The 22,580-nt window shown below is 35.3% G+C and overlaps 1 protein-coding gene across 3 annotated transcripts in view; it reads left to right on the plus strand.

The window, feature by feature from the left end:
* XPR1 (xenotropic and polytropic retrovirus receptor 1) overlaps window positions 1-22,580 on the plus strand; it is a 219,836-nt gene that overhangs the window by 128,864 nt on the left and 68,392 nt on the right. For all 3 annotated transcript variants that reach the window (XM_086693651.1, XM_086693653.1, XM_086693652.1), the window contains 4 exons: window positions 6,329-6,430; window positions 17,651-17,874; window positions 20,747-20,896; window positions 21,166-21,249. In XM_086693651.1, coding sequence (XP_086549777.1) covers window positions 6,329-6,430; window positions 17,651-17,874; window positions 20,747-20,896; window positions 21,166-21,249 — 560 coding nt within the window. The remainder of the gene's footprint in view (window positions 1-6,328; window positions 6,431-17,650; window positions 17,875-20,746; window positions 20,897-21,165; window positions 21,250-22,580) is intronic.

Consider the following 22,580-nt stretch of genomic DNA (forward strand, 5'->3'; position numbering starts at 1 on the left):
AGTCTCATATAAAAAGAAAAATATTCCTGACAGTTGCAGCAAAAAGCACTTGGTGGTTGCTATGCAGTAGAGATGTTTTACCTTGATTAGTACTCTTAGAGTCATTTGCTATTAATTTCCTAATTTGGGGGTGGATGAGAAAAAAATTTTCTGTCATCTCCAAATTTGAGGTAAAATTTTGACCATAATAGAAATGACAAAGAAATCTGTCCCTCATTTTCTCTCCCTGTCTCTTTAGTATAGCTGACTTAATATTTATTTAATTCAGAGCAAAGGGTTCTCTACAGCAGTGTTCTCTGAATCATTCTTGACCAATTCTGAATTTTTTTCACCCCTTTGTCTTCCAGGGATTTTTCCTGTTGATGCTAATCTTAGAATTGTTGATATGTGTTGTTAAGATTTGTAGTTATTTATGCTACCTTTTTTAAAAGTAGGCTTAATCTTTTGATATTAATTACTGAATTAAGGACATGTTAAATTCATTGTATTAGTGTGCTTGGGCTGTCATAACAGAATACCATAGACTGTGTGGCTTAATCAGTAGAACTTTATGATCTCACAGTTTTGGAGGATTAAAATGCAAGATCAGGTGCAAGCTCTTCTAGTATGGCTCGCAGAGGGCCTTTTCTGGCTACTTTTCACCTGCCTTTCCTCGGTGTCCACATACAGGGGTATTTCTGATGTCTCTTTCTCTTCTAATAAGGACACCAGCCCTTTTGGAATAAGGTCATCCTTATGACGTCATTTCATCTTAATTAACCTCTTCAGAGGCCCTGCCTCTGAATACAGTCACATCGAGGAGGTACCTGGGTGGCTCAGTTGGTTAAGTGTCTGACTCTTGATTTTGGCTCGGGTCAGGATCTCACAGTTTGTGAGTTCGAGCCCTACGTTGGGCTCTGTGCTGACAGTGTGGAGCCTGCTTGGGATTCTTTCGTTTTCTGCCCTTCCACTGCTTGTGCGCTCTCTCTCAAAATAAATAAACTTTAAATACAATCATATTGGGGATTAGGGATTCCATATTTAAATTTTGGGAGAGGGTGGCTGCACAGTTCAGTGCATAACATTTCAGTAACAAATAGATGTCACTTTTATATTCTTTATTTTATAATAAAATATAGTGAGTTTCTGTAAAATTTACATTGTTACTGGAGGGGGAAAAATCCTCGTGTTATCTAGGTTCTCTACACCTGTATTTTCTCAACTCTAAAACGGGAAACTGGCTAGTTGATTTCTGAACACTAAAATTCTGTTTCTTCAGTTTAGGATTATTGATTTCTAACATTATTCAGCAGATACGTTATAGGAAGCATAATAGAAATGGATATTCTAGAAATCAGCATTCCACCAACTTCTCATAACTGAGGTGAAGGGCTTAATCATCCTGTTTTCATCTAAATTCTGATACAGTTAACTTTTTTTCAACTAGCTTTGCTGGTTAGATTTTACTATGTATAATTTAAAGATTTGTATGCCGCATGTTACTTTTTTTCCTTCCAGTTAATAATACTCTTTATACAATGTAATTTATTTATCATCCGTGGCTACATCTCATTGTAATGAATTCAAGCAATACAATGAATATAGATAGCGAAATGTGAGATTCCCTTTCATACCTTCTCCTCTTTCAAATGAAATAACCACAATTAACAGTTATGCATTCTTCCAGTCTTCTTTCTATGAATGTACATATGAATATTGATTTATGCACATATTTTTTCATAAATGAGATCATGCTGTATATATTCTCTTATTTAAATTTTTCATCAGCAGTGTCTTACAATTTTCATACATAACCAGGATGTATGTCTATCTTTTTTAAATGGCTGCATAGTGTTATATGATATTATAATTTATCTGTTCCCCTTTTGTTGGATGTTACTTTGTTTTATTACTATTAAAAACAGTGTTGCACGAACATCCCTGTGCACACATCCTTTTGTGCAGAGATTCCTTTAGAATATATTTCTTACATATGGGATTGAACACACTGAAAATCTTGATGGCCTTCCTAAATGGATTTGCAAATTTACATTCTCACCAACAGGGAGCAAGAGTTCATTTACCTTTACCATTGCTGAAAAAATACTTTAAAATTTATTCCATTATGATGGTTTAAAAATTATATTTCATTATTTTGAAGTAACATCTGATATCTGGGCTGTTAAGCATCCTTTCTTTTGTTCATTGGCCATTTGTATTTTTCTATGGATTCCTTTAATGTACCCATTTTTCTTATGGAATATCTTGTAATGCTGATTTGTAAGAAATTTTTAAAGTCTATTTTGCATGTGAATCCTTTATTTTAAATGTTGCAGATACGTTTTCCCTGTCTTTTAACTTTGCTTCTGGTATCTTGTAGAATGGAGATTTTTCATTATGTGAGAATGTCAATCATTCTCTTTATGGCCTGTTTTGTGTAGTGTGTAGGGTAACTTTCCCCATGTAGGGTTATTTAATTTTTTTCTGCTATTTTCTAATATTGTTTCTTTAACTCCATTTGGAGTTTATTTAAATGGATGGCTCAACCCTGTTTTTATATAGTCCATTCTTTCCTCACTGATTTGACACTCCCTTTATCTTAATCTTAAATCTCTGTGTACAAGTTTCCCCCAAAATAGACTGTTCCTATGAAACCTTTCATAAGCCAAAATGATGTATAGTGAAGATACTGTTACCATTAATTTATATAGAAACAATTTTTAGTGTTCCCAGACCCCCAAAATATCCTCTCTTATGCTTTTCTGATACCTTAGGGTATACTTTGGTCACAGATGCACAAAATAAATCAAGATAAGGCACAGATGCTCACTGACATGGTTCAAAGCTATGGTGGCTTGATGCTGAGATACTGAGTGCAGTTCTCGGGGAAGGTGCTTTGTGGGGTCACTCTCACTGCCCAGGGTGCTGGCTGCCTTTGTAATGGCCTGCTGCAAAACAAATGCTGAAAACTTTAAAAAACATTTTTTTTGTAAAAGCAGAAATCCTCTTGAGGTTTCTTTTCAGTTAGCAAAAACAGGTACTGATGTTATGTCTTTTTATGTAAAAGTAAAGTGGTGTAACTTGAACTTTCAAAAATGGAAAGTATCTGTATATGCAAATCTATTTTTATGTATAATTCTTCCCTCTTTTTGCTATTACTTTTCTCTCTTTTTTGCTATTACTTTTTAGTGTTGCTGTAAGCTTGTCTTACCCTCTTGTAATTTGTGGGCATTAAGTTATATGGGAACCAGAAATCTACATAAGAGACTGCTGGTATTTTAGATAAAACAGTCTCTAGTTGAGGAAATGAAGAATTCATATGAGATTGATTCATGAGTAGACTGTTACATACTTTAATACATAAAATTTATTATGTTTTAGTTTCTCAGAGGCTTATTTAGGTTTTTTGGTTTCTTTGTTCTTGGTAATATTTTAAATAGTTGATGTTGCTGAATATGCAACCTCTATATAAATATTAGTATGTTAAAATTATTTTTAAAACAAGCTATATTTAAATCGCTTTGGTGAACAACTTTATTTCCATCATCTCATGTTAATGTGTGTTAATGAAAGCTCTCTGTTAATAGGGAAACAAAGTAAGTATGACCAAGCCCATATTTTGGTTTTAGGTTTTCTTTCCTAACAATACAATGAAGAATAAAATAAAAATGAAAAGAAAATAGGTAATTAATTCTTATTTTAAATCAGCTACAGCTAGATGTTATAAGAGTAGCATCTGTTACCATGGATCATCTCTAACTCAAGGTCACCTTAAAAGAAAGCTTTGACCTGCTTTATACTTTGGAAAAATAATTCTCAGTGGCCTTGGGCAGCTATAGCCTTTAGTGTACCTAAATTACTGAGCTTACATGAGGAAGTTAAGAGTGGCCATCCTTTCTTCCCTGCAAAATCGGTAGAATCCTGCATTATCTATTAAGTTCTAAAGCATAAGAAATAAAGAAGTAGATATACAAATAAAACTCAAGGTTTTGTGTAGTGGTATTTTTTTTCACATTTGCGTTACTCAAATTAAATGAATAGATTTGAGGGGCGCCTGGGTGGCGCAGTCGGTTAAGCATCCGACTTCAACCAGGTCACGATCTCACGGTCCGTGAGTTCGAGCCCCGCGTCGGGCTCTGGGCTGATGGCTCAGAGCCTGGAGCCTGTTTCCGATTCTGTGTCTCCCGCTCTCTCTGCCCCTCGCCCGTTCATGCTCTGTCTCTCTCTGTCCCAAAAATAAATAAACGTTGAAAAAAAAAATTAAAAAAAAAAAAAAAGAATAGATTTGACATGCTTATTAGAACTTCATTTTTTTTTTTATTAAAAAAATTTTTTAATGTTTATTTTTGAGAGAGACAGACAGCGTGCGAGAGGGGCAGAGAAAGAGGGAGACACAGAATCTGAAGCAGTCTCCAGGCTCTGAGCTGTCAGCACAGAGCCTGATGCAGAGTTTGAATTCAAGAACTGCGAGACCATGACTTGAGTTGAAGTCAGATGCTTAACTGACTGAACCACTCTGGCACCCCTACAACTTCACTTTAAACTTTTGTTTTTGTTTAAAGTATCTCTGATACAAAGAAATAGTATATATGTACGTGTTGCATATTACTCAAGGAAATACCATTTTCTCTTATTCCTGGATAGTTGAATTGTTTAAGGGTTTTGGGGATTGCACTAAGATTTGAAACATCTGATATATGTAGGTGTTGCATATTACTCAAGGAAATACCATTTTCTCTTATTCCTGGATAGTTGAATTGTTTAAGGGTTTTGGGGATTGCACTAAGATTTGAAACATCTGAGGGACATAAAAGAATCTATACTTTTTCCTAGACATTTTAAGCTTAGGATGCCTGAGAGAGCCAGAAATAGGATAGTTCTGTATTATAATTAGCATCTGGAGTCTAGTCAAATCTCACTTGGGCAAGAAACATACCCATTTAGGCTTGGGGAGGTGGGTTTCCTGAAGCTACATATGTCTGTACTTACGATATTCAGTAAATTAATAGCTATATGATAGAACTCACAAAGTGGATCCAGCCTGCAGAGACATATATTGATTGGCCTATACTGTGTTTTTAAAATATCTAGATTTATGACTTCTCCTGAAAATTGGAAGATCTGACAACCTTAACCACCTATTGCCACAGGGCAGCAACTAGCTAGATGGACATATGCTCTCACTTGCCAGAATGCATACCACTCCTTATCCTGAAGATGTCTGTTGCCATTTATCACTATACTTGCACAGTCACCCATTTGCTCAACCCACTTATGTTCATACCCAGCATCTGTAGCCTTAAAATATCTAATTTATAACCATCAGTCTACATTTTTCTATGCTGGTGCAGCTAAGTGAAAATGAGTTGATAGCAATTTAATATAGTAGGAACAATTGATTCATTTTTTTTTCCAGGAACATAATACATATTCATGTCTTCATTTTTGTTCCTTTTTTTATTCCCTGAAATATTTACTTTTGCTGAATCCTATTCATTTTCAACTCCCAACACCTTGACTCTTCCTTGATCACCTCTGTCTCCAGTAGTGTCTTCCTGTCCCCAAGTCTTAGAACACTTATTTTCTCCACCACTGTAAATTTATCATAGTGGAGATTTAGAGTCTCATCCAGTTAAAAAATGGCTGCATTCCTATAAAGAGGCCCTTTAGTAGTCTTTTCTTAATATGGTTCGCAATTCATTGTTGTCATTTTGAATACTAAGAAAGTAGTAAGTTTAAATTTTATTTCCCTAATGTATTTTTTTAAGTTTATTTATGTTTTAAAGTTTATTTATTTATTTTGAGAGAGACGGAGACAGCACAAGTGGGGAAGGAGCAGAGAGAGAGGAAGAGAGAAAGAATCCCAAGCAGGCTCCATAGTGCCAGCGTGGAGCCTGATGCGGGGTTCAAACTCATGAAACTGTGAGACCATGACCTGAGCCAAAACCAAGAGAGACAGAGCTTATACAAGTGGGGGAGGGGCAGAGAGAGAGAGAGGGAAAGAGAATCCCAAGCAGACTCTGTTCCCTGCTAGGGCAGAGCCCAACTTGGGGCTCGATCCCAGGGACCTTGGGATCATAACCTGTGCTGAAATCAAGAGTCAGACGCTTAACCGACTGAGCCACCCAGGTGCCTGGTTTTTGTTTTGGTTTTTGTGTTTGTGTTTTCCCAATAGGCTTCACACCCAACATGGAGTCCAGTGAGGGGCTTAAACTCATGACCCTGAGATTAAGATATGAGCTGAAATCAAGAGTCAGATGCTTAGCCAGCTGAGCTACCCAGGCACCCTTTCCCTAGCTTTCTTAATTGACCTTTGGTCATTAAATTTAAATGTTTTCCTTGCTTTCAGTTACAGATGAGGACACAGTAAAGAGGTATTTTGCCAAGTTTGAAGAAAAATTTTTCCAAACCTGTGAAAAGGAACTTGCCAAAATCAACACATTTTATTCAGGTGAGTAGTTTTTTGGTACAACATACAATAGAATTTCTGCTGTTACAGAAAGAGAAACTCTGCATGTCATTGTTTATTTAACCTTCTGATCATTATTTTAAAATGGTGGCTTGTTTTCCTTCCTATACTGCATTTAGGGATGTTTTCTATAGCTAAGGTAGGAATGCATCTGGTGCTTCAGTATTTAAGCCTAATACGGTCATTGCCTAGATTCTTTTGCAGTTGCAAGGATTTGGAAACCTCCTTGTGAACCAGTACTTTGTAGAGCTTCGCTCAAGTCCAGGCTAAAGCTTTAAAGACTCAGAAATTTGATTTTATCATCTCAAAGCTAAATTACAGCTAAATAAGCTAAATAAGCAGTTCCTGCTTATTAATTACATTTCTTTTGTCTTTCCATTGTATGGAATACTCATTTCTATCTCTCTAGAGCAATGTCTCCAGAGTGGCATCTACAAGATGCTATTGGAGTTGAGGAGGAAATACTAGAACTTCTATTTTTTTATATCTGACCCTTTAAAATTCTGTTTTTTTTTATATATGTTTACTCCCCTAGTCCTTTAACTTCTGTTTTTCTGTCTCACAGAGCTCAAGTTTCTTGACTCCTTCATCTATTCCAGTTGACAAGACCCCTCCCAGAATTACTTGCCTCTCTGTTAGTCATCTTAACCGTTTTGTCCCTTGTGCTTTTTAAATCCTTTTACCCTCATTGCTTTGTACTGCTTCTGCCTAGCAAAATTCCAACTGTGAACCAATCCAGCATTTCCTTCTCCATGCCTATTCCCTGGGTGCTTAGGATAGCTGGGGGAAAAAAATCACATACCAGAACAAGTTTGAACCAGTGTAAATTCACCGTTACATTCTTAACTGTGTCTTCAAAGCTACCCACAGGTCCTAATCAGTGCCCTTTTCCATGCTCCAAAATGTTTTTCTGGACCCAACTCCATTGTCTTGAATTTTCTGACCCCACCATCTTCTCCATCATGCTCATTATACTATACTCCTTCCTTACAAATAAAAATAAAGGCCTTCAGCTCCTGTTGGTGTATAATACTTATGCAGATGTAGGCCACCCCTCCCCCAAAATACTTGTTCACATTCTTACGCTGATTTATTTCCCTCCAATCTTTTTAGAAAAGATATCCCTCTTTAGTCCATGGCAAATCTCTGCAACTACTGATTAAATTTTAGCTCCTCAAGACCTTGTGCCAGTAATTATTTCTTCTAAGAATTAGTAAATAAACGCATCGTTGATTTTCCTTTTAACTGGTTTAATCTCCTTAGCAAGTCACTGCCTTTTAGCAAAAAAGAAACAAAAAAGGAAGCAAATGCCTTAGTTCTCCTCACCTCTCCCTTATGGCTAGACTTCCTAGGCAAAGAGAGCAGTTTATGCAGAGACACAGAGCCATGAAAGGGCATAGCATGTCCTTTGCACTACACTGTAAGTACCTAGAATGCAGAGACAAAATGGCAATATTATTTGAAACTGTGCAGTGGATAGATTTTCAGCAAGGGGAAAATGTACAGAACAATTTGCAATGTGCAAGAATGGAGATAATTTCCTTAATTAGGAGTAGGAGTGAAAGAGGAACTAGCAGTGTAGACAGAGAAGGAGAGGGCAGCCATGTAATGAAGAATGAGGAAGAGGAAGCTAAGAGGAAGGCATTTGCAGGGGAAAGAGTGTTTAGACTGAGAAAAGGCTATAGGATATGACCTATGACTGTAAATGAAAAATATAAAGGTCAAGTTTATTAGCTTTTTTTTTCTGTGATTTTTTTTGGAAAGATCTCTGAGCCCAGTTCTATGTGGATTATTGAGATCACAAAGAGTAGATAATGCTTATTGGTATACAAAGAAAAAAAAATATCTACTGTTAATAAGAGATACATACTACATGTTAAGTTGTAGTAAAAACTGTATACACATGTGACCCATCACACCTAGTCAGATATGTGTATTTTATGTATGTTTGTATGCATCTATATATGTGTGTATATGCAGTATATTTAAATAATTAATATTTTTTCATGGAATAATATCCTTACTATGTGTAGTATATATTGTTTTCTATAATTATTTCTCTTTGACTTATAATATGCCAATTTATGATCCACACAATTGCTTTTATAACCCTATATTGAGTTATAACCCTAGTTTGAAAAATGGTATCTTAAATTTCATTATTTTTCAAAAATAATTTTAGGCTTTCTACTATTGAAAGTTTGGAGGCTGTGATTAAATGACTTCCTTTTTCCTAGTGTGTTGGCAGGACCAGTAGGGCATGTCTCTTGATGTCACCACAGAGGAGGTACAAATTGATAGTCTTCAGACTGACTTTTTGCCAGGTCAGGAAGTGATGGGTAATATGAAGACATGATTGACAGAAATAGAATTTGGCACTTGTTCTAGACAGTATCATTTTCCTCCTTATTTAGCCACCTGCTCTGTGGCAGATTATCTTATAGACAGCAGTCCTCAGAGACTAGGACACAGAAAAACTATAAATAACTAAAATAACAGGGATGAGTTTAGCGTATAAACCTGCCTCCACCACTTATATCTCACAGATTATTTAATGGTCAGCTAATAATGGTCACTTTCAAGTGAGATATAGTCTTGACTGAAGCTTTTAAGTACCCCCCAAAAAATGCTATAAAAGCCAAACAAAACATAGAATGAATACTACTAAAATGTACATATTTATTTTCATACCAGTTGTTACCTACCAGTTATGTTTTGGATTTCTGAACCTTACTATTTTTTTAGAAGAAGTTTACCATTTAACCTTCTGAGGCCTCTATGTACCTTGTTGTAAGATGAGCAAATTCATTCCCAGTCCTCTAGGGTTCCACATGTAATGAGTTAGAAACAATTGACAGTAGTTTGATGTCAGTCATGTAAGTCATTGTATTGCTCTTTATTTTATTTATATTAATATATAAAATCTTTTAGACTGTAGGAGGAGAGGGAAGTTTTTTTAAAGGAAGGCTCCTTTTTGGTGATAACATTACTAATTACTGAAGTCTCCTAGATCTCTTTTAGTACTAAAAATGGCATCAATTCTAGAGGCGATAGTGTCAGAGATCTTTTTTTGTGGTGATTAGTAATATCCTTTTCCATTGGTAATATTAATGACTTCATGTTACAATACCTTTCTCTTTGAACCAGTTTGCTTTCTCTCTCCATTCAAAGTACTTACCTTCCAAGCCATGTTTTTATGTGCCTACATAAAAACAAAATGTTAGAATGTGTCTGTTGCTTTTAATATTCCATTATTAAAACAGGCAAGCCTTTTTTAAAAATGTTTATTTATTTTGAGAGAGAGTGCTATAAGACCCAGGGGGGTGGAGGGGGTGAAGGGGAGGAGAAAGAGAGAGCATCCCAAGCAGGCTCCACCTGTCGGCTCAGAGCTCAACACAGGGCTTGAACTCACGAAACCATGAAATCATGACCTGAGCCGAAATCAAGAGTCAGACACTTAACCTACTGAGCTACCCAGGCGCCCCAGTTGGATTGTTTTAAATAGCTAAGGGCTTCTTCCTTTGTTTCTAAACAGTCTGTTTTTTCTGACCTGTCCTAAATTTTTGGCTTCAATTATTCTGAATTCACAGCAATTTTATGAGCTTTTCTGTTCTTTACCAAAAAAGAGGGAGGGAAGTGGGAAAGGTAGGAGGGAAGGAATGAAATTACAGTAGTGTTATTCAGAAGTAAGAAAATTATGGCATTAGAAACATTTATTTCTTGGCTATAGAATATTTTTGGGCTTCATATATATGCAAGACCAATTGGATAATAGTTACTCAGAACTATTCCTATTACAGTTATTCCTGTAATCCTATTATGTCTATTTTTCTTTATTCTTACTGAATTTGAAGCATTGTATATTATTATGCCACTGAATGTGTGTAATAAAACATAAGTATCTCTTTCACTGAAATAGTAAATATTCATTTTACAAGTGATCATATGTATCTAGTACCCACATAGCTAAATTATGGCTTAATGACTGATATGTGTGTATGTGTTTGCTTGCATATGTATAAAGACATGGATTAAGTATATATTAATTAGCGTGATCATGGGTCTGTGATATTGTTTAAAATTCCCATTGTCCTATTATTTTTTTCCTACATCATGATTCTCTTGAGTTCATTTCAACAGAATCATTTACTTCAGAGCTATTAAAGAATGGGGAGGTGGGGAGAAGTTGGAAATTATTTATGTACTATCCACATATCCACTGTCCTTCTCTTCTGTCATATCATTTCTTTCTTTCTAAGACTGAGAAGATGGGCAATGTCCATGGTCATGGAGTAACACAGTTGCCGGATGGCATCTTAATAAAAAAGCCGACTGTCATCAAAAGTAATGTTTTTTTAAACTGTGGGTTGCAACTCTACACATGGGTCAGGGAATTAAAATACGAGGGGTCATCTCGGGTATTTAAAAAATATATATGGGCACCTGGGTAGCTCAGTCCGTTAAGCATCTGACTCTTGATTTCACCTCAGGTCATGATCTCATGGTTTCGTGAGTTCAAGCCCTGCATCGGACTCAGCGCTGGCAGCGTGGAACCTGCTTGGGATTCTCGCTCTCCCTCTCTCTCTGCCCCTCCACCACTCATGCTGTCTCTGTCTCTCTGAAAATAAATAAACTTTAAAATAAAAATTAAAAAATACATGAAAAGAAATAGTAGAATGGAATAGTAGAATAGCTATTGTGTGTATTGGTCAACTGTACTATTTCTTTTATGTACAATATGAATTTTGCAAAGTACTGTGGAAAGTGACATGAAGAACCATTGACTTTGCTTAGAGGAAAAGAGAGGGATTGAGGAAAAGCCTACACAAGAAGTAAAATTTAAATTGCATCCTTGAAAATGCGTAGGCATCTCCACATGCTCTTGGAGTAGCATATTGAGGATAACAGTCGGAGAGGAGTTGGAGTGCAGTGTTCCAGGGAAACACCTATCCAGATGCAATGTGAAATCAAAGTACATGACATATTTGGGATTGAGGAGTGTAACAGATAGTCTGCTGAGGCTGGAGTTGTTTTACCCACACATGGAAATTTTAGACTTCAGTATTTGAGGTGTAACAATCTCAGGTAATAAGAATTCCAGATAAAAGCACAAAAATGTCATGTAATGTAACAACTAACTACCCTGAATCATCTAGGATGGGTCAGCCGTCTTACAAATTTTGTATTTCAAATAATACTGACATCCATAAATTGAATTAGCAAGATCATAACATTGCAAGATAAGTATACAAAAAAATCAAAGTATTCTAAAACACTAACGTTGTTTTATCAACAATTATTCTTGAGTTGCATAACTATAATAGCTTTGTTATTCTTAAGATAGTTTATAGTTCTGAAATAACTTTTCTCTGAAAGTAAAATATATATAAATCTGGTGAAAACTAAAAAAATACCTTGTTGGGGTCCCTGGGTAGCTCAGTCCGTTGAGCGTCCAACTCTTGATTTCACCTCAAGTCATGATCTCATGGTTCGTGAAATCAAGCCCACATTGGACTCTGCTCTGACAGCTCAGATGTACTCTGTACTCTGTATCTTTCAAAATAAATAAATAAGTAAATAAATAAATAAAAATAAGATCTCGTTAACCCTAATGTCCCTAATGTATTTAAGGGACATATAGGTGCTTTGAAAGTTTTGAATGGTTATTGGAAATTTTTATCAAATATTTTATTATCTGAGAGCTTATGGCATTAAGCATGTATTCTTAAAATAATCTGTTCTCATTCAGTCACTGGATTTACTGGAATGTGTAGAGATTGGAATTTATTGCCAAGATAGGCTATTTTTAATCAGTATTTATAAAATTACTTAGAAATATTCATTTTTATTTTTTAAGTATATTTGTAGAGTTTAATTCATAGGCCAAAGTACATTTTTGTGTACATATATACCTTTTCCCAAATTCTGTGCTGTCCCATATATTTGAACTTTTTGGAGCCCTGACTCTAGAAAACTGTGGTGTCATTGAAAAATAGATTTGGACACTTCTCAAAAGCAGTGTTTCTCATCCTTTTTAAACCTATTGATAAGTATTAAACCCTTTTTCTAAGTATAACACTGTAACTATGGTAATACTGAATTCTTTTTTGAAATATGCTTTATACTCCCCTACTTCCAAACAAGGATTTTCCTTTATGTGCTCTTCCAGATAGCTTTCCCCTTAAGGAAGAGAATCACTGGTTCAAAAACTAGCAAAATACCCCTGGCATTTATTATTCCTCTATTTCTCTATAGGCACTTGGATTACTAGAGAGTTTTTCCTACATATTCATTCATTCACTCAGTCAACAAACATTGATTGAGCCTACTGTATGCAAGCTCTTATAATATAAAGATGATGATGATAGTCCACAAAAATTTATATGTGAATATTAATAGCATAATTTATATAGTAAAAAAATAGAAACAATTGTCCATCAACATGCATATTTAAACAAAATGTGGTATATCCACCCAACAAAGTATAATTCAGCAATAAAAAGAACAAACTCCTGTGGATGAACATCAAAGTCATTATGTTAAGAATCCAGACAGATGCAAAAGACAACACATCGTATGATTCCTTTATAAAAGTGTCCAGAAAAGGCAAGTTTATAGAAACAGAAAGCAGATCAGTGGTTACTTGGGGCCAGGGGTGGGAATGAGGAATGACAGCCAGTGGCCATGACAGAAGTGTATGGGATGTTGGAAATGTTCTAAAATTGAATGGTGTTGATGATTGCGCAACTCCACAGATTTACTAAAAATCACCAAACTATGCTTACCATCGGTGAATTCTATGCTGTGTAAAGTATATCTGAAAAAGCTATTAGAAAATTGCTCACCATTAAAACATGAAGATTTTTTTTGCTCTCAAGAGAGAAGCATTGGCCTTAGAGAGCTCACAGTTAATGAAACAAACATATAAACAAAGAATTATATGTTCAGTGTGCTTTGTATGCATGTTTGTGGTCTAATGAGAGCCCTGTAGAGGGAGTTTCAAGTTGTAGCTGAGAGTTGTTAGGCAAGAAAGACTTTACATAGAAAATAATATTTGAGGTTAGCCTTGTAAAATGAGTGAGGAGTTTGCCAGATGGGGAGGCATTTGTTTCATGACATTGCTGGCATACAGGAAGTAACAGTTCTTCTTTCTTTCCATTTTTTGGACTACTTTCATTTTTAATATCCATATGATGAAAGATGTAAATAATTACAAAATTTATGTATTGACATTTGTGGCTAAGGATGGTAAACAGATAGCAAATTCATATATCAGTCTTTTAACAGTAAAAGTTGATCATTCATATACTTATGATTTTCTGGCTTTTGGGTCTTAGAAGTTACCTAAGCTTTTTAATCGGCAAAGTAATTTATAGTTGACCTTGTCTCACATTCTTTCATTATATATTGTGTATGTATTTGTGTATACTGTTTTTTTGTATGGCTTTTAACTGGTTAGGGCATAAATATTTAAGTTGTTAATAAAACAGAAGTGTTATATGTATCTTTTGATCTAGAAGCATCACGAAAAAATTACTGAATCATTAAGTGCACAGTGAACCAAGAAAGAACCAAAAAGTTCTATATTGTTTTTGATCAGAAGGATAATAAGATAAACAACTTTGCAGTGGAAATGCTTAGCTTTAATAAGAAATTTGAGATTCATTTTGCCTTTTCAGTTGGAGATTTGAAAATAGGTAAATAGTTCTTTTTCTTACAATATGGATGATTAGGAAGAAATCCTGAAAACCTCTCAACTACAAAACAGTAAGATGCTGCATAAAATATGCAAAATTAATTAGATACAAAATAAAACAATATGCTTAGTATGGCTAAAGACATAGAAGAATATCAAAACCATGAACAAAGAAGAAACGATCAAAATTGACTTTTTAAAATAACCAATTAAAACTTTTAATAATTAAAATATAATCACTGAATTTAATATCTTAACCAGTTAAACCTGTAAATTAGGTAGAGATTAAGAGAGAATTTATAGGAGCGCCTGGATGGCTCAGTCGGTTAAGCGTCTGACTTCAGCTCAGGTCATGATCTCACTGCTTATGAGTTCGAGCCCCGTGTCAGGCTGTGTGCTGACAGCTCAGAGCTTGAAGCCTGCTTCAGATTCTGTGACTCCCTCTCTCTCTGCCCTTCCCCTGGTCATGCTCTCTCTCTGCCTCTTAAAAAAAAAAATAAATGTTAAAAAAAATTTTTAAAAAGAGAATTTATACACTTGAACATAGAGCTGAAGCAGTTACCCAGATTGCAACAAAAAGAGGAAAATACAAACTATGTAAAAGAGCGTGAAGTCAAAAGGCCATAGTTTGTATCTATGATTTTGCCTTTTCCGCTACCCTTTGCCCTCAGCCAGAAGCCCAACTGACTAGGGTTCTTTAGTGGATAGAATGACCCAGACTTCAATTCCTGATGGGTCTGAATCGTCAATAATTCTTTTCTTTGATGTCTGCGGCCTCCCATTAATTTTTATTACTTGTCATGGAAATACTAGGATACATTCCAAAGAGTCTCCTGGGTTATGGACACAATCCTCCCTGCTCCTATTGTGTATCAACAATTCACTTTCCCCTTGGTCATTGGGATCAATCACTAATCAGTAAACAACTTCTTTGCCTACTGGTTCAGTAGTATGATGAGCCCCAAATGGCCAGGTGTTCCTCATCTTCCAATTCAGTGTAACCGTTGTTGTATTCCTCTGAAAGAAGTATTTCTTCTTGAGAACTAACCAATAGGCAGAGCTCAAGTTGCAGATTGGGAAGCAAAAATTGGGTGAGTGAATTTTTAGTATAGTAGTGAAAGGAGCCACTCCCACTTCCCTTCCTTGATTCGTAGACTCTGTATTTTGACTGTGTTTGCGAAAACACCAATATAATGCTATAAGGCAGAACCCTATTCTTCAAGAGTTTTGTCTCTCATTTTAAGTCTTTCTTTGAGCTAGCAATTTCTGGGTATGTGGTAGGACCATTATATTCCATGGATATGCTTATTGTTTTACTACCTTTGCTGTGAAATGAGTTTTTTGATCAGAAACAAAGCTGTGTAGTATACCATGAAAATGGATAAGACATTCCAGGTAATAGTGGTGCTAACCAGAAATGTTATGAGCAGGGATGGCACAACCATATCAAGAATACATTTATTCCAGAGAGGACAGATCTGCCCCCTGCATCCAGTTGCATTCAACCTGCCACTAGGTGGCTGACCAGTACTTATGGGGAATGATGCCATTTCTGGGGCTCAGACAATGCTGGCATCTGCTGCCAGATAAGAAGCTGCATTATTAGGTGCATAGCTGCATACCAGGTGCTAGAGGCTGTGTTGATTTGCTCCAGTGATGATACCACATCTAGAATGGCAGCTGACATCAGAATGAGCACTTGATTACATTTGCTGTGATCCACAGTCATTCTTCAAGATCCATACAACTTCTGCACAGACTAAATAGATGAATTAAATGGGGAACGATAGATATCAACATCCCTGTATCTTTCAAGTCTCTGGTTGTGGCACTAAGCTCTGGAGTTCCCCTAAGGATGTGTTTTTGCTTCTTGATTATTATCTTGATAGGGAGAAGTTCTTGGAACTTCCACTAGTCCTTCCGACAATAATGGCCCTTATCCCTGGGTCAGAGTCAGTGTGAGATTTGTACAAGTGGCCTGATGTTTCTATTTCAGTTATACATTCTAGAACTGAGAAAGTAATCATAGTGTGAGTTCATGGACCAACTGGGTCCACTGTGAGTTAAACCTGAACACTATAAATCTCCATTTGACTGCTGGGCCAAGTGGCATTTGGAGTCTCTAGAAATTTGCATCAGTCCAGAGATAGCATAATTCTAAGGAGGCCTCTGAGATTCCATCCTCCTCATGTATTCTGTATCTTTCCCCAGTTATTCAGTCAAACATCTATCTAGGTGTTGCTCTGAAGGGATTTTGCAGCTGTATTCAAGGTTCCAAATCAGTTGACTAAGAACGGGAGATTATTGGGGCACCTGGGTGGTTCAGTTGGTTAACTGTGTGACTTTAGCTCAGGTCATGATCTTGTGGTTCGTGAGTTTGAGCCCCATGTCGGGCTCTGTGCTGACAGCTTGAAGTCTGGAGCCTGCTTCAGATTCTATGTCTCCCTCCCTCTCTGCCCCTCCTCTGCTTACACATATGTGCACGCACTATCTCAAAATAAATCAACATTAAAAAAAAAAAAAAAAAAAGAATGGGAGATTATCCCAAGGAAGCCTGACTACTCACATAAGCGATTAAAAGAGACTGAGCTATTCCTGAGGAGAGAGATTCAAATCATGAATATTCACGAGGTTGTACAACCATCACCATTATATAATTCCAGAACATGTTCATCATCCCCAAAAGACCCCATGCCCATTAGCAGTCATTCCCCATTCTTCCAACCCCCTAGACCCTAGCAATCACTAATCTGTATCTGGGTTTGCCTGTTCTGGACATTTCATATAAATGGAATAAGATAACATGTAGCATTTTGTGTCTGGTTTCTTTAACTTACATGGTTTCTTCAAGTTTCATTCGTGTTGTAGCATCTATCAGTACTTCATTCTTTTTTATGACTGAATAATATTTCCTGTGTGTGTGTGTGTGTGTGTGTGTGTGTGTGTGTGTTTCACTTATCCTTTCATTGGTTAATGGACATTTAGGGTTTTTTTTTTTTTTACTATTTTTCTAGGTTTTTTTTGACTATTGTGAATACATATTCACGTATATGTACAAGTTTTTGTGTGAACGTATGTTTTCAGTTCTCTTGGGTATATACCTAGGAGTGAAATTGCTGCATCTTAAGGTAACTAACTCTATGTTTAACTTTTCGAGAATGGACAAACTCTTTTCCAGATTATAATGTGGCTGTACCATTTTGCATTCTCACTTTTCATGGCTTTTTAAATTCTGTATCTTCATCTGTAAAAACAAAGGGTACACTTGAGGTTTTACAGGGAGGGAAACGTGGGATAGAATGATAGGATGAAATGTTACACCAAAACATTTTTTTCCTATCCAGTTCTAAATATTACATGTAACATTTTTTTTCCTAGAAATTTTAGGGAAACAAACTGGAATAAATACTAAAAATTCAGAAGTCAGTGAGAACTTTACCAGCTTTTTTATCTTGATGTTTTGAAATTCTTTTTTCTTTCTTTCTTTTTTTTTTTTTTTTTAACAGAGAAGCTTGCGGAGGCTCAGCGCAGGTTTGCTACACTTCAGAATGAGCTTCAGTCATCACTGGATGCACAGAAAGAGAGCACTGGCGTTACTACACTGCGACAACGCAGAAAGCCAGTCTTCCACTTGTCCCACGAGGAACGTGTCCAACATAGGAATATTAAAGACCTTAAACTGGCCTTCAGCGAGTTCTACCTCAGTCTTATCCTGCTGCAGAACTATCAGGTACTTCAGTTTTTACCCTGGAGAATGGAATCTTCAAATAATTGAGAAATTTGGAATTAACCTTGAACTATACTAATGGGCCAATCCAAAAAGGGAAATCTTTAGCATGTCATTATTTTTTAGGTTCTTAATGTGATTTCAGTTGTTCTAATTGGCTAAAAACCACATATCAAAGGTAGCAAAATAGTGTAACAAGGTTTCTATTTTGGGGGCACCTGGGTGGCTTAGTTAACTGTCTGACTTCGGCTCAGATCATGATCTCATGATTCGTGCTTTTGAGCCTCACATCATGCTCTGTGCTGACAGCTCGGAGCCTGGAACCTGCTTCAGATTCTGTCTCCCTCTCTCTCTGCCCTCCCCCGCTCCCACTCTGCTCTGCTCTCTCTCTCTCTCTTTCTCAAAAATAAACATCAAAAAAATTTGTGAAAAGATTTCTGTTTTTGAAGATCAGTTTTTGAAAACTTTTTGTACAACATTCACTATATTCACTCACAGTTTGCTTCCTAATGGTTTGCTTCCTGTTTTTAGAGGCATCTGTGGTAGTGGTGAATAGAAATAAGGAATTGTATATGTTTACCCAACCACCGCTGGCTATGTAAGAGCTTTATATTCCTCCAAACCTATAGCAAAATTTCCACAAAGGCAATTAGACAGTTAACTTTCCTGAAACTAACACTAATAATATTATAAAAGATACTGACTTTTCAATTTACAACTAACAATCCTTCCAATTTTATTATCCGCAGACTGCAATATGACTCTGTGATAAAAAAATCTTTATGGAATTACTGAATCACTATATTGTACACCTGAGACTAATGTAACACTGTGTATTAACTACATTAGAATTAAAATAAAGGTTTTTTTTTTTAAGTAGAAAAGAATTCTTGTGAGAGAAAAGAAATTAGGTCACAGCAAATATATATAGAGACTGAATATCTATGCAATTAGGATATATGACTATTTTTAAAATCCAATCTGTAAAGCCTTACTACCATGTACATTAAATTATGGAAATTGAAGGCATTTATTAATTTCTAATTCTTTACAGATTTGTTTACATAGTTGACTCTATAACAAATTTATAGAAGAACAGATGATTTGTTCAATAATAAACATTTCAGTAGGCAAAGCTTCTCTAATCTCTAAATTTAGTGACTTTGCGTACTATTCTTTTTCCATTTTATTGTGATTAGTACTGATAATCTGTGGTTACAATCATCACAGGATGAAAACTCAAGATTATACAACAAAAGTATTCTAGGGGTAAATTGGGAGTTTTAAAATAAGAAGACATTATAGTCTCATATCTGCAGTATTCTAAGCTGTTAATGCATGTACTTATTTCCATCTCTTTCATAATTCTGTGTTCTTCTTTGATAATTTAATATTTTATCATTCAAAGAAGAATAGTAAAGCATATCATGAGAAATTATTTTCCTTTGAAATTTATCTATAGCATTATAATTTATATTTAAAAAGAAACAAAAATGTATTCTTTCTTATAATGCTGTAAAACATTAACGTTTCATATTTCATTGATTTTGCTTCTGTGTTACAGGGAAATACCCCTCTTAAATTTTGTTTTATTAACTTTCCCAGCAGCTTTTGTGTGGGGTCATTATAAAAAGCTCCCTGGGGGGCCTGGATGGCTCAGCTGGTTAAGCTCAGGTCATAAACTCATGGTTTGTGAGTTTGAGCCCCACATTGGGCTCTGTGCGGACAGCCCAGAGTCTGGAGCCTACTTTGGATTCTGTGTCTCCCTATCTCTCTGTGCCCTCCCCCACTCATGCTCCCTCATTCTCTCTCTCTCTCCCCCCCCCTCTCTATCAAAAACAAACATTAAAAAAAAAGTTTGGGAAAACAAAAATAATCATTAATTATAAAAGTTCTGATCCATTCTCTGTTCTTTGAGGCTGGCTATTCTGTAAGAATATATTTATATTGAGAGTGAGGAGAAAGGAAAATTGAAAGCAGTCTTTAATTCATGGTGTATGCACCCCAAGGAAAGTTTAAGATGATTTATTAAAGTATGAGAAAAAAAATTATATACAAACTAGGAAGCATGCAAAGTCTAATTTGGAGTCAGTATTCAATTTTTTTACTGATAGGACTATGTGATCAACAAATTTGGAAGCCTCTGGTTTAAAGAACCGTGAAAAGCCGGTTTCTTGCTTTTTCTTGCACGTTGATCAAAAAAACAGCAATTTGAGAATGTAGAAAAGTATACTATTTTGATATTGTGGAAATGGAGAAAGAGTGCAAGCTCTCACCCACCATCAGTGAAACCCTATGTATGTGATCACTTCTACTGACTCTCTTCACACTCCCATCCCCAAACTGAGAATTGATGGAAGTAAAATGAAAGTTAAAAGAAATAGATGATTTTCCATTTTTCCATGCTGGTTCATAAATGGTTGCACATTAGAGGTAAAATACATAGCTATGCCAGTCCTTCAGAAAACAAAACTAAGAAATGTAGTCAATGTATGATAAATCCAAACATTTTTCTGACAGTCTTCTTTTGATCATGAAGCAAAATAATACGAACTAGCCTTTTTGAGAATATTGTACATAAGAAAATGGAAATAAAGATGTTTTGAGTTTAAGACTTTTATTAATTTACTTGAAATAGAAATATTAGGATTCATAGTTCAGGATTTCTTTTATTACTGATGGTATACTACCTTGAAATAAACAGATGGAATAAGAAAGAAGAGTCTTATCTTTTTAGTAGTAAATGCTTGTATGAAAGCATTGCCATTTCTCTCAGTACTCAGTCCTCAATCAGCTCATCAATGCATAGTGCTTATTGTTTTCCTTCTTTTATGGTGGTGGAAATTACGGTAGTGTTTCTCATTTCTTTCTGTAGAATCTGAATTTTACAGGGTTTCGAAAAATCCTCAAAAAGCATGACAAGATCCTGGAAACGTCTCGTGGAGCAGATTGGCGAGTGGCTCATGTAGAAGTGGCGCCTTTTTATACGTGCAAGAAAATCAACCAGCTCATCTCTGAAACTGAGGTATAGTAATTTCATTTGTGTGCCACACATTTTCAATAAAATTAATGTCTTATTTTTAATGAAATAATTCCTCATCTCTGTTCCCTTTTTGTAATTACTTGCTGGCTTTGAATATAATAATCTTACTCATGATTTTTTTGTTTTGCTTTTTATTCAGTATATAGTCACCAAGAGGTTATCAGGATACCATATGTATAAATGGTTCAGAATTATTTATGTATTACTCAAGGTTAGTATAACCTGTGTCAAAATTTAATGTGTCTTTCTAGGCTGTAGTGACTAATGAACTTGAAGATGGTGACAGACAAAAAGCTATGAAGCGTTTACGTGTTCCCCCTTTGGGAGCTGCTCAGGTTCGTATTTTCTTCCAGTTGTCTGGTCAGTTGGTTTTGTCTGTTTAGTAATGAACATAATCTGTTTAGCTGGTAAAATTCTAGTTTCGTTACTTAAAAAAATATATGTCAGCCAAAGTTTAAAAGTAGTTATTACTATTATTTCATTTTTAAAATATTAAATGCCACATCTCACTTCATGATGAATTATAATGTCTTCTCACCTTTCTCTTCTTATTCTGTACTCCTTCTCTTGTTTATTTTTATTGACATCCTAACTTCTGGGTCTCCTTAAACGATTAAGATGAGGTTTTTATTTCGTGATATGTGGTGGAGGATTCAGGTATGCTTGGGTATTGCATATCTTCATCCAAAATGCCAAGGTTCTAAAAAAATTTCTAAAAAAAAATTATTAAATGATGTCTACACAGTAGTTATACCAAAACATTGAAATGATATATTCTGTGTCATAAAACCAGTTTCAATAAACTTAAAAGGATTTAAGTCATAGAGTATATGTTCTCTGACCACAGTGGAATGGAAATCCATAACAAAAAAAGCTTCCTTATCCTAATAAAAGGCAAAAACCTACAACTAATATTATACTTAATGATGAAACACTATATGCCTTCTCCCTAACTAGGGACAAAAAAGGAGATTCAACGTAACCACTTTTATTCAAAATTGTACTAGAGATTCTAGCCAGTGCAGGAGGGTAGGAAAAAGAAATAAAAGGCATTCAGATTTAAACAAAGAACTAAAACTGGTGGGGTTTTTGCTGATGACATGATAACCTGTGTAGAAAAATGCAGTGAATTATTAGAATAGCTACTAGAACTAATAAGTGAGTTTAGCATGGTTGCAGAATATTAGATGAACATATAAAATAAATTGCATATATTTGTGTTTGTGTATATATATATATATACATATATAAAATCAAGAATAATTAGAAATCAAATTTTTAAATGCTGTTTATAATTAAAATAGAAATATATAGGGATAAATCTGACACAAGATGTACAGCATCTTTACATTGAAAACTAAAACATTGCTAAGAGAAATAAAGAAGACAAATGCATGAGAGATATGCCATTTTCATGGGTTAGAAAACCCAATATTTCTAAGGTATCATTTCTTCCTAAATAGATCCATAGATAAAACACAATCCAGCTCAAAATCTCAATAGGTCTTTATATTTATTATGTATGTATAACTGGTTAGCAAATGTAAAAATTTATATGGAAATACAAAGGACCAAGAATAACCATAAAAACTTTAGAACAACTAAGTTGAAAGATTGAGACTACTTCATATCAAACTTATTAAAACTACTGTAATCAGAACAGTAT

This window comes from Puma concolor, chromosome E4 (genome assembly GCF_028749965.1).
Source record: "Puma concolor isolate L17-30 chromosome E4, mPumCon1.1.hap2, whole genome shotgun sequence".
Classification (NCBI taxonomy): domain Eukaryota; kingdom Metazoa; phylum Chordata; class Mammalia; order Carnivora; family Felidae; genus Puma; species Puma concolor.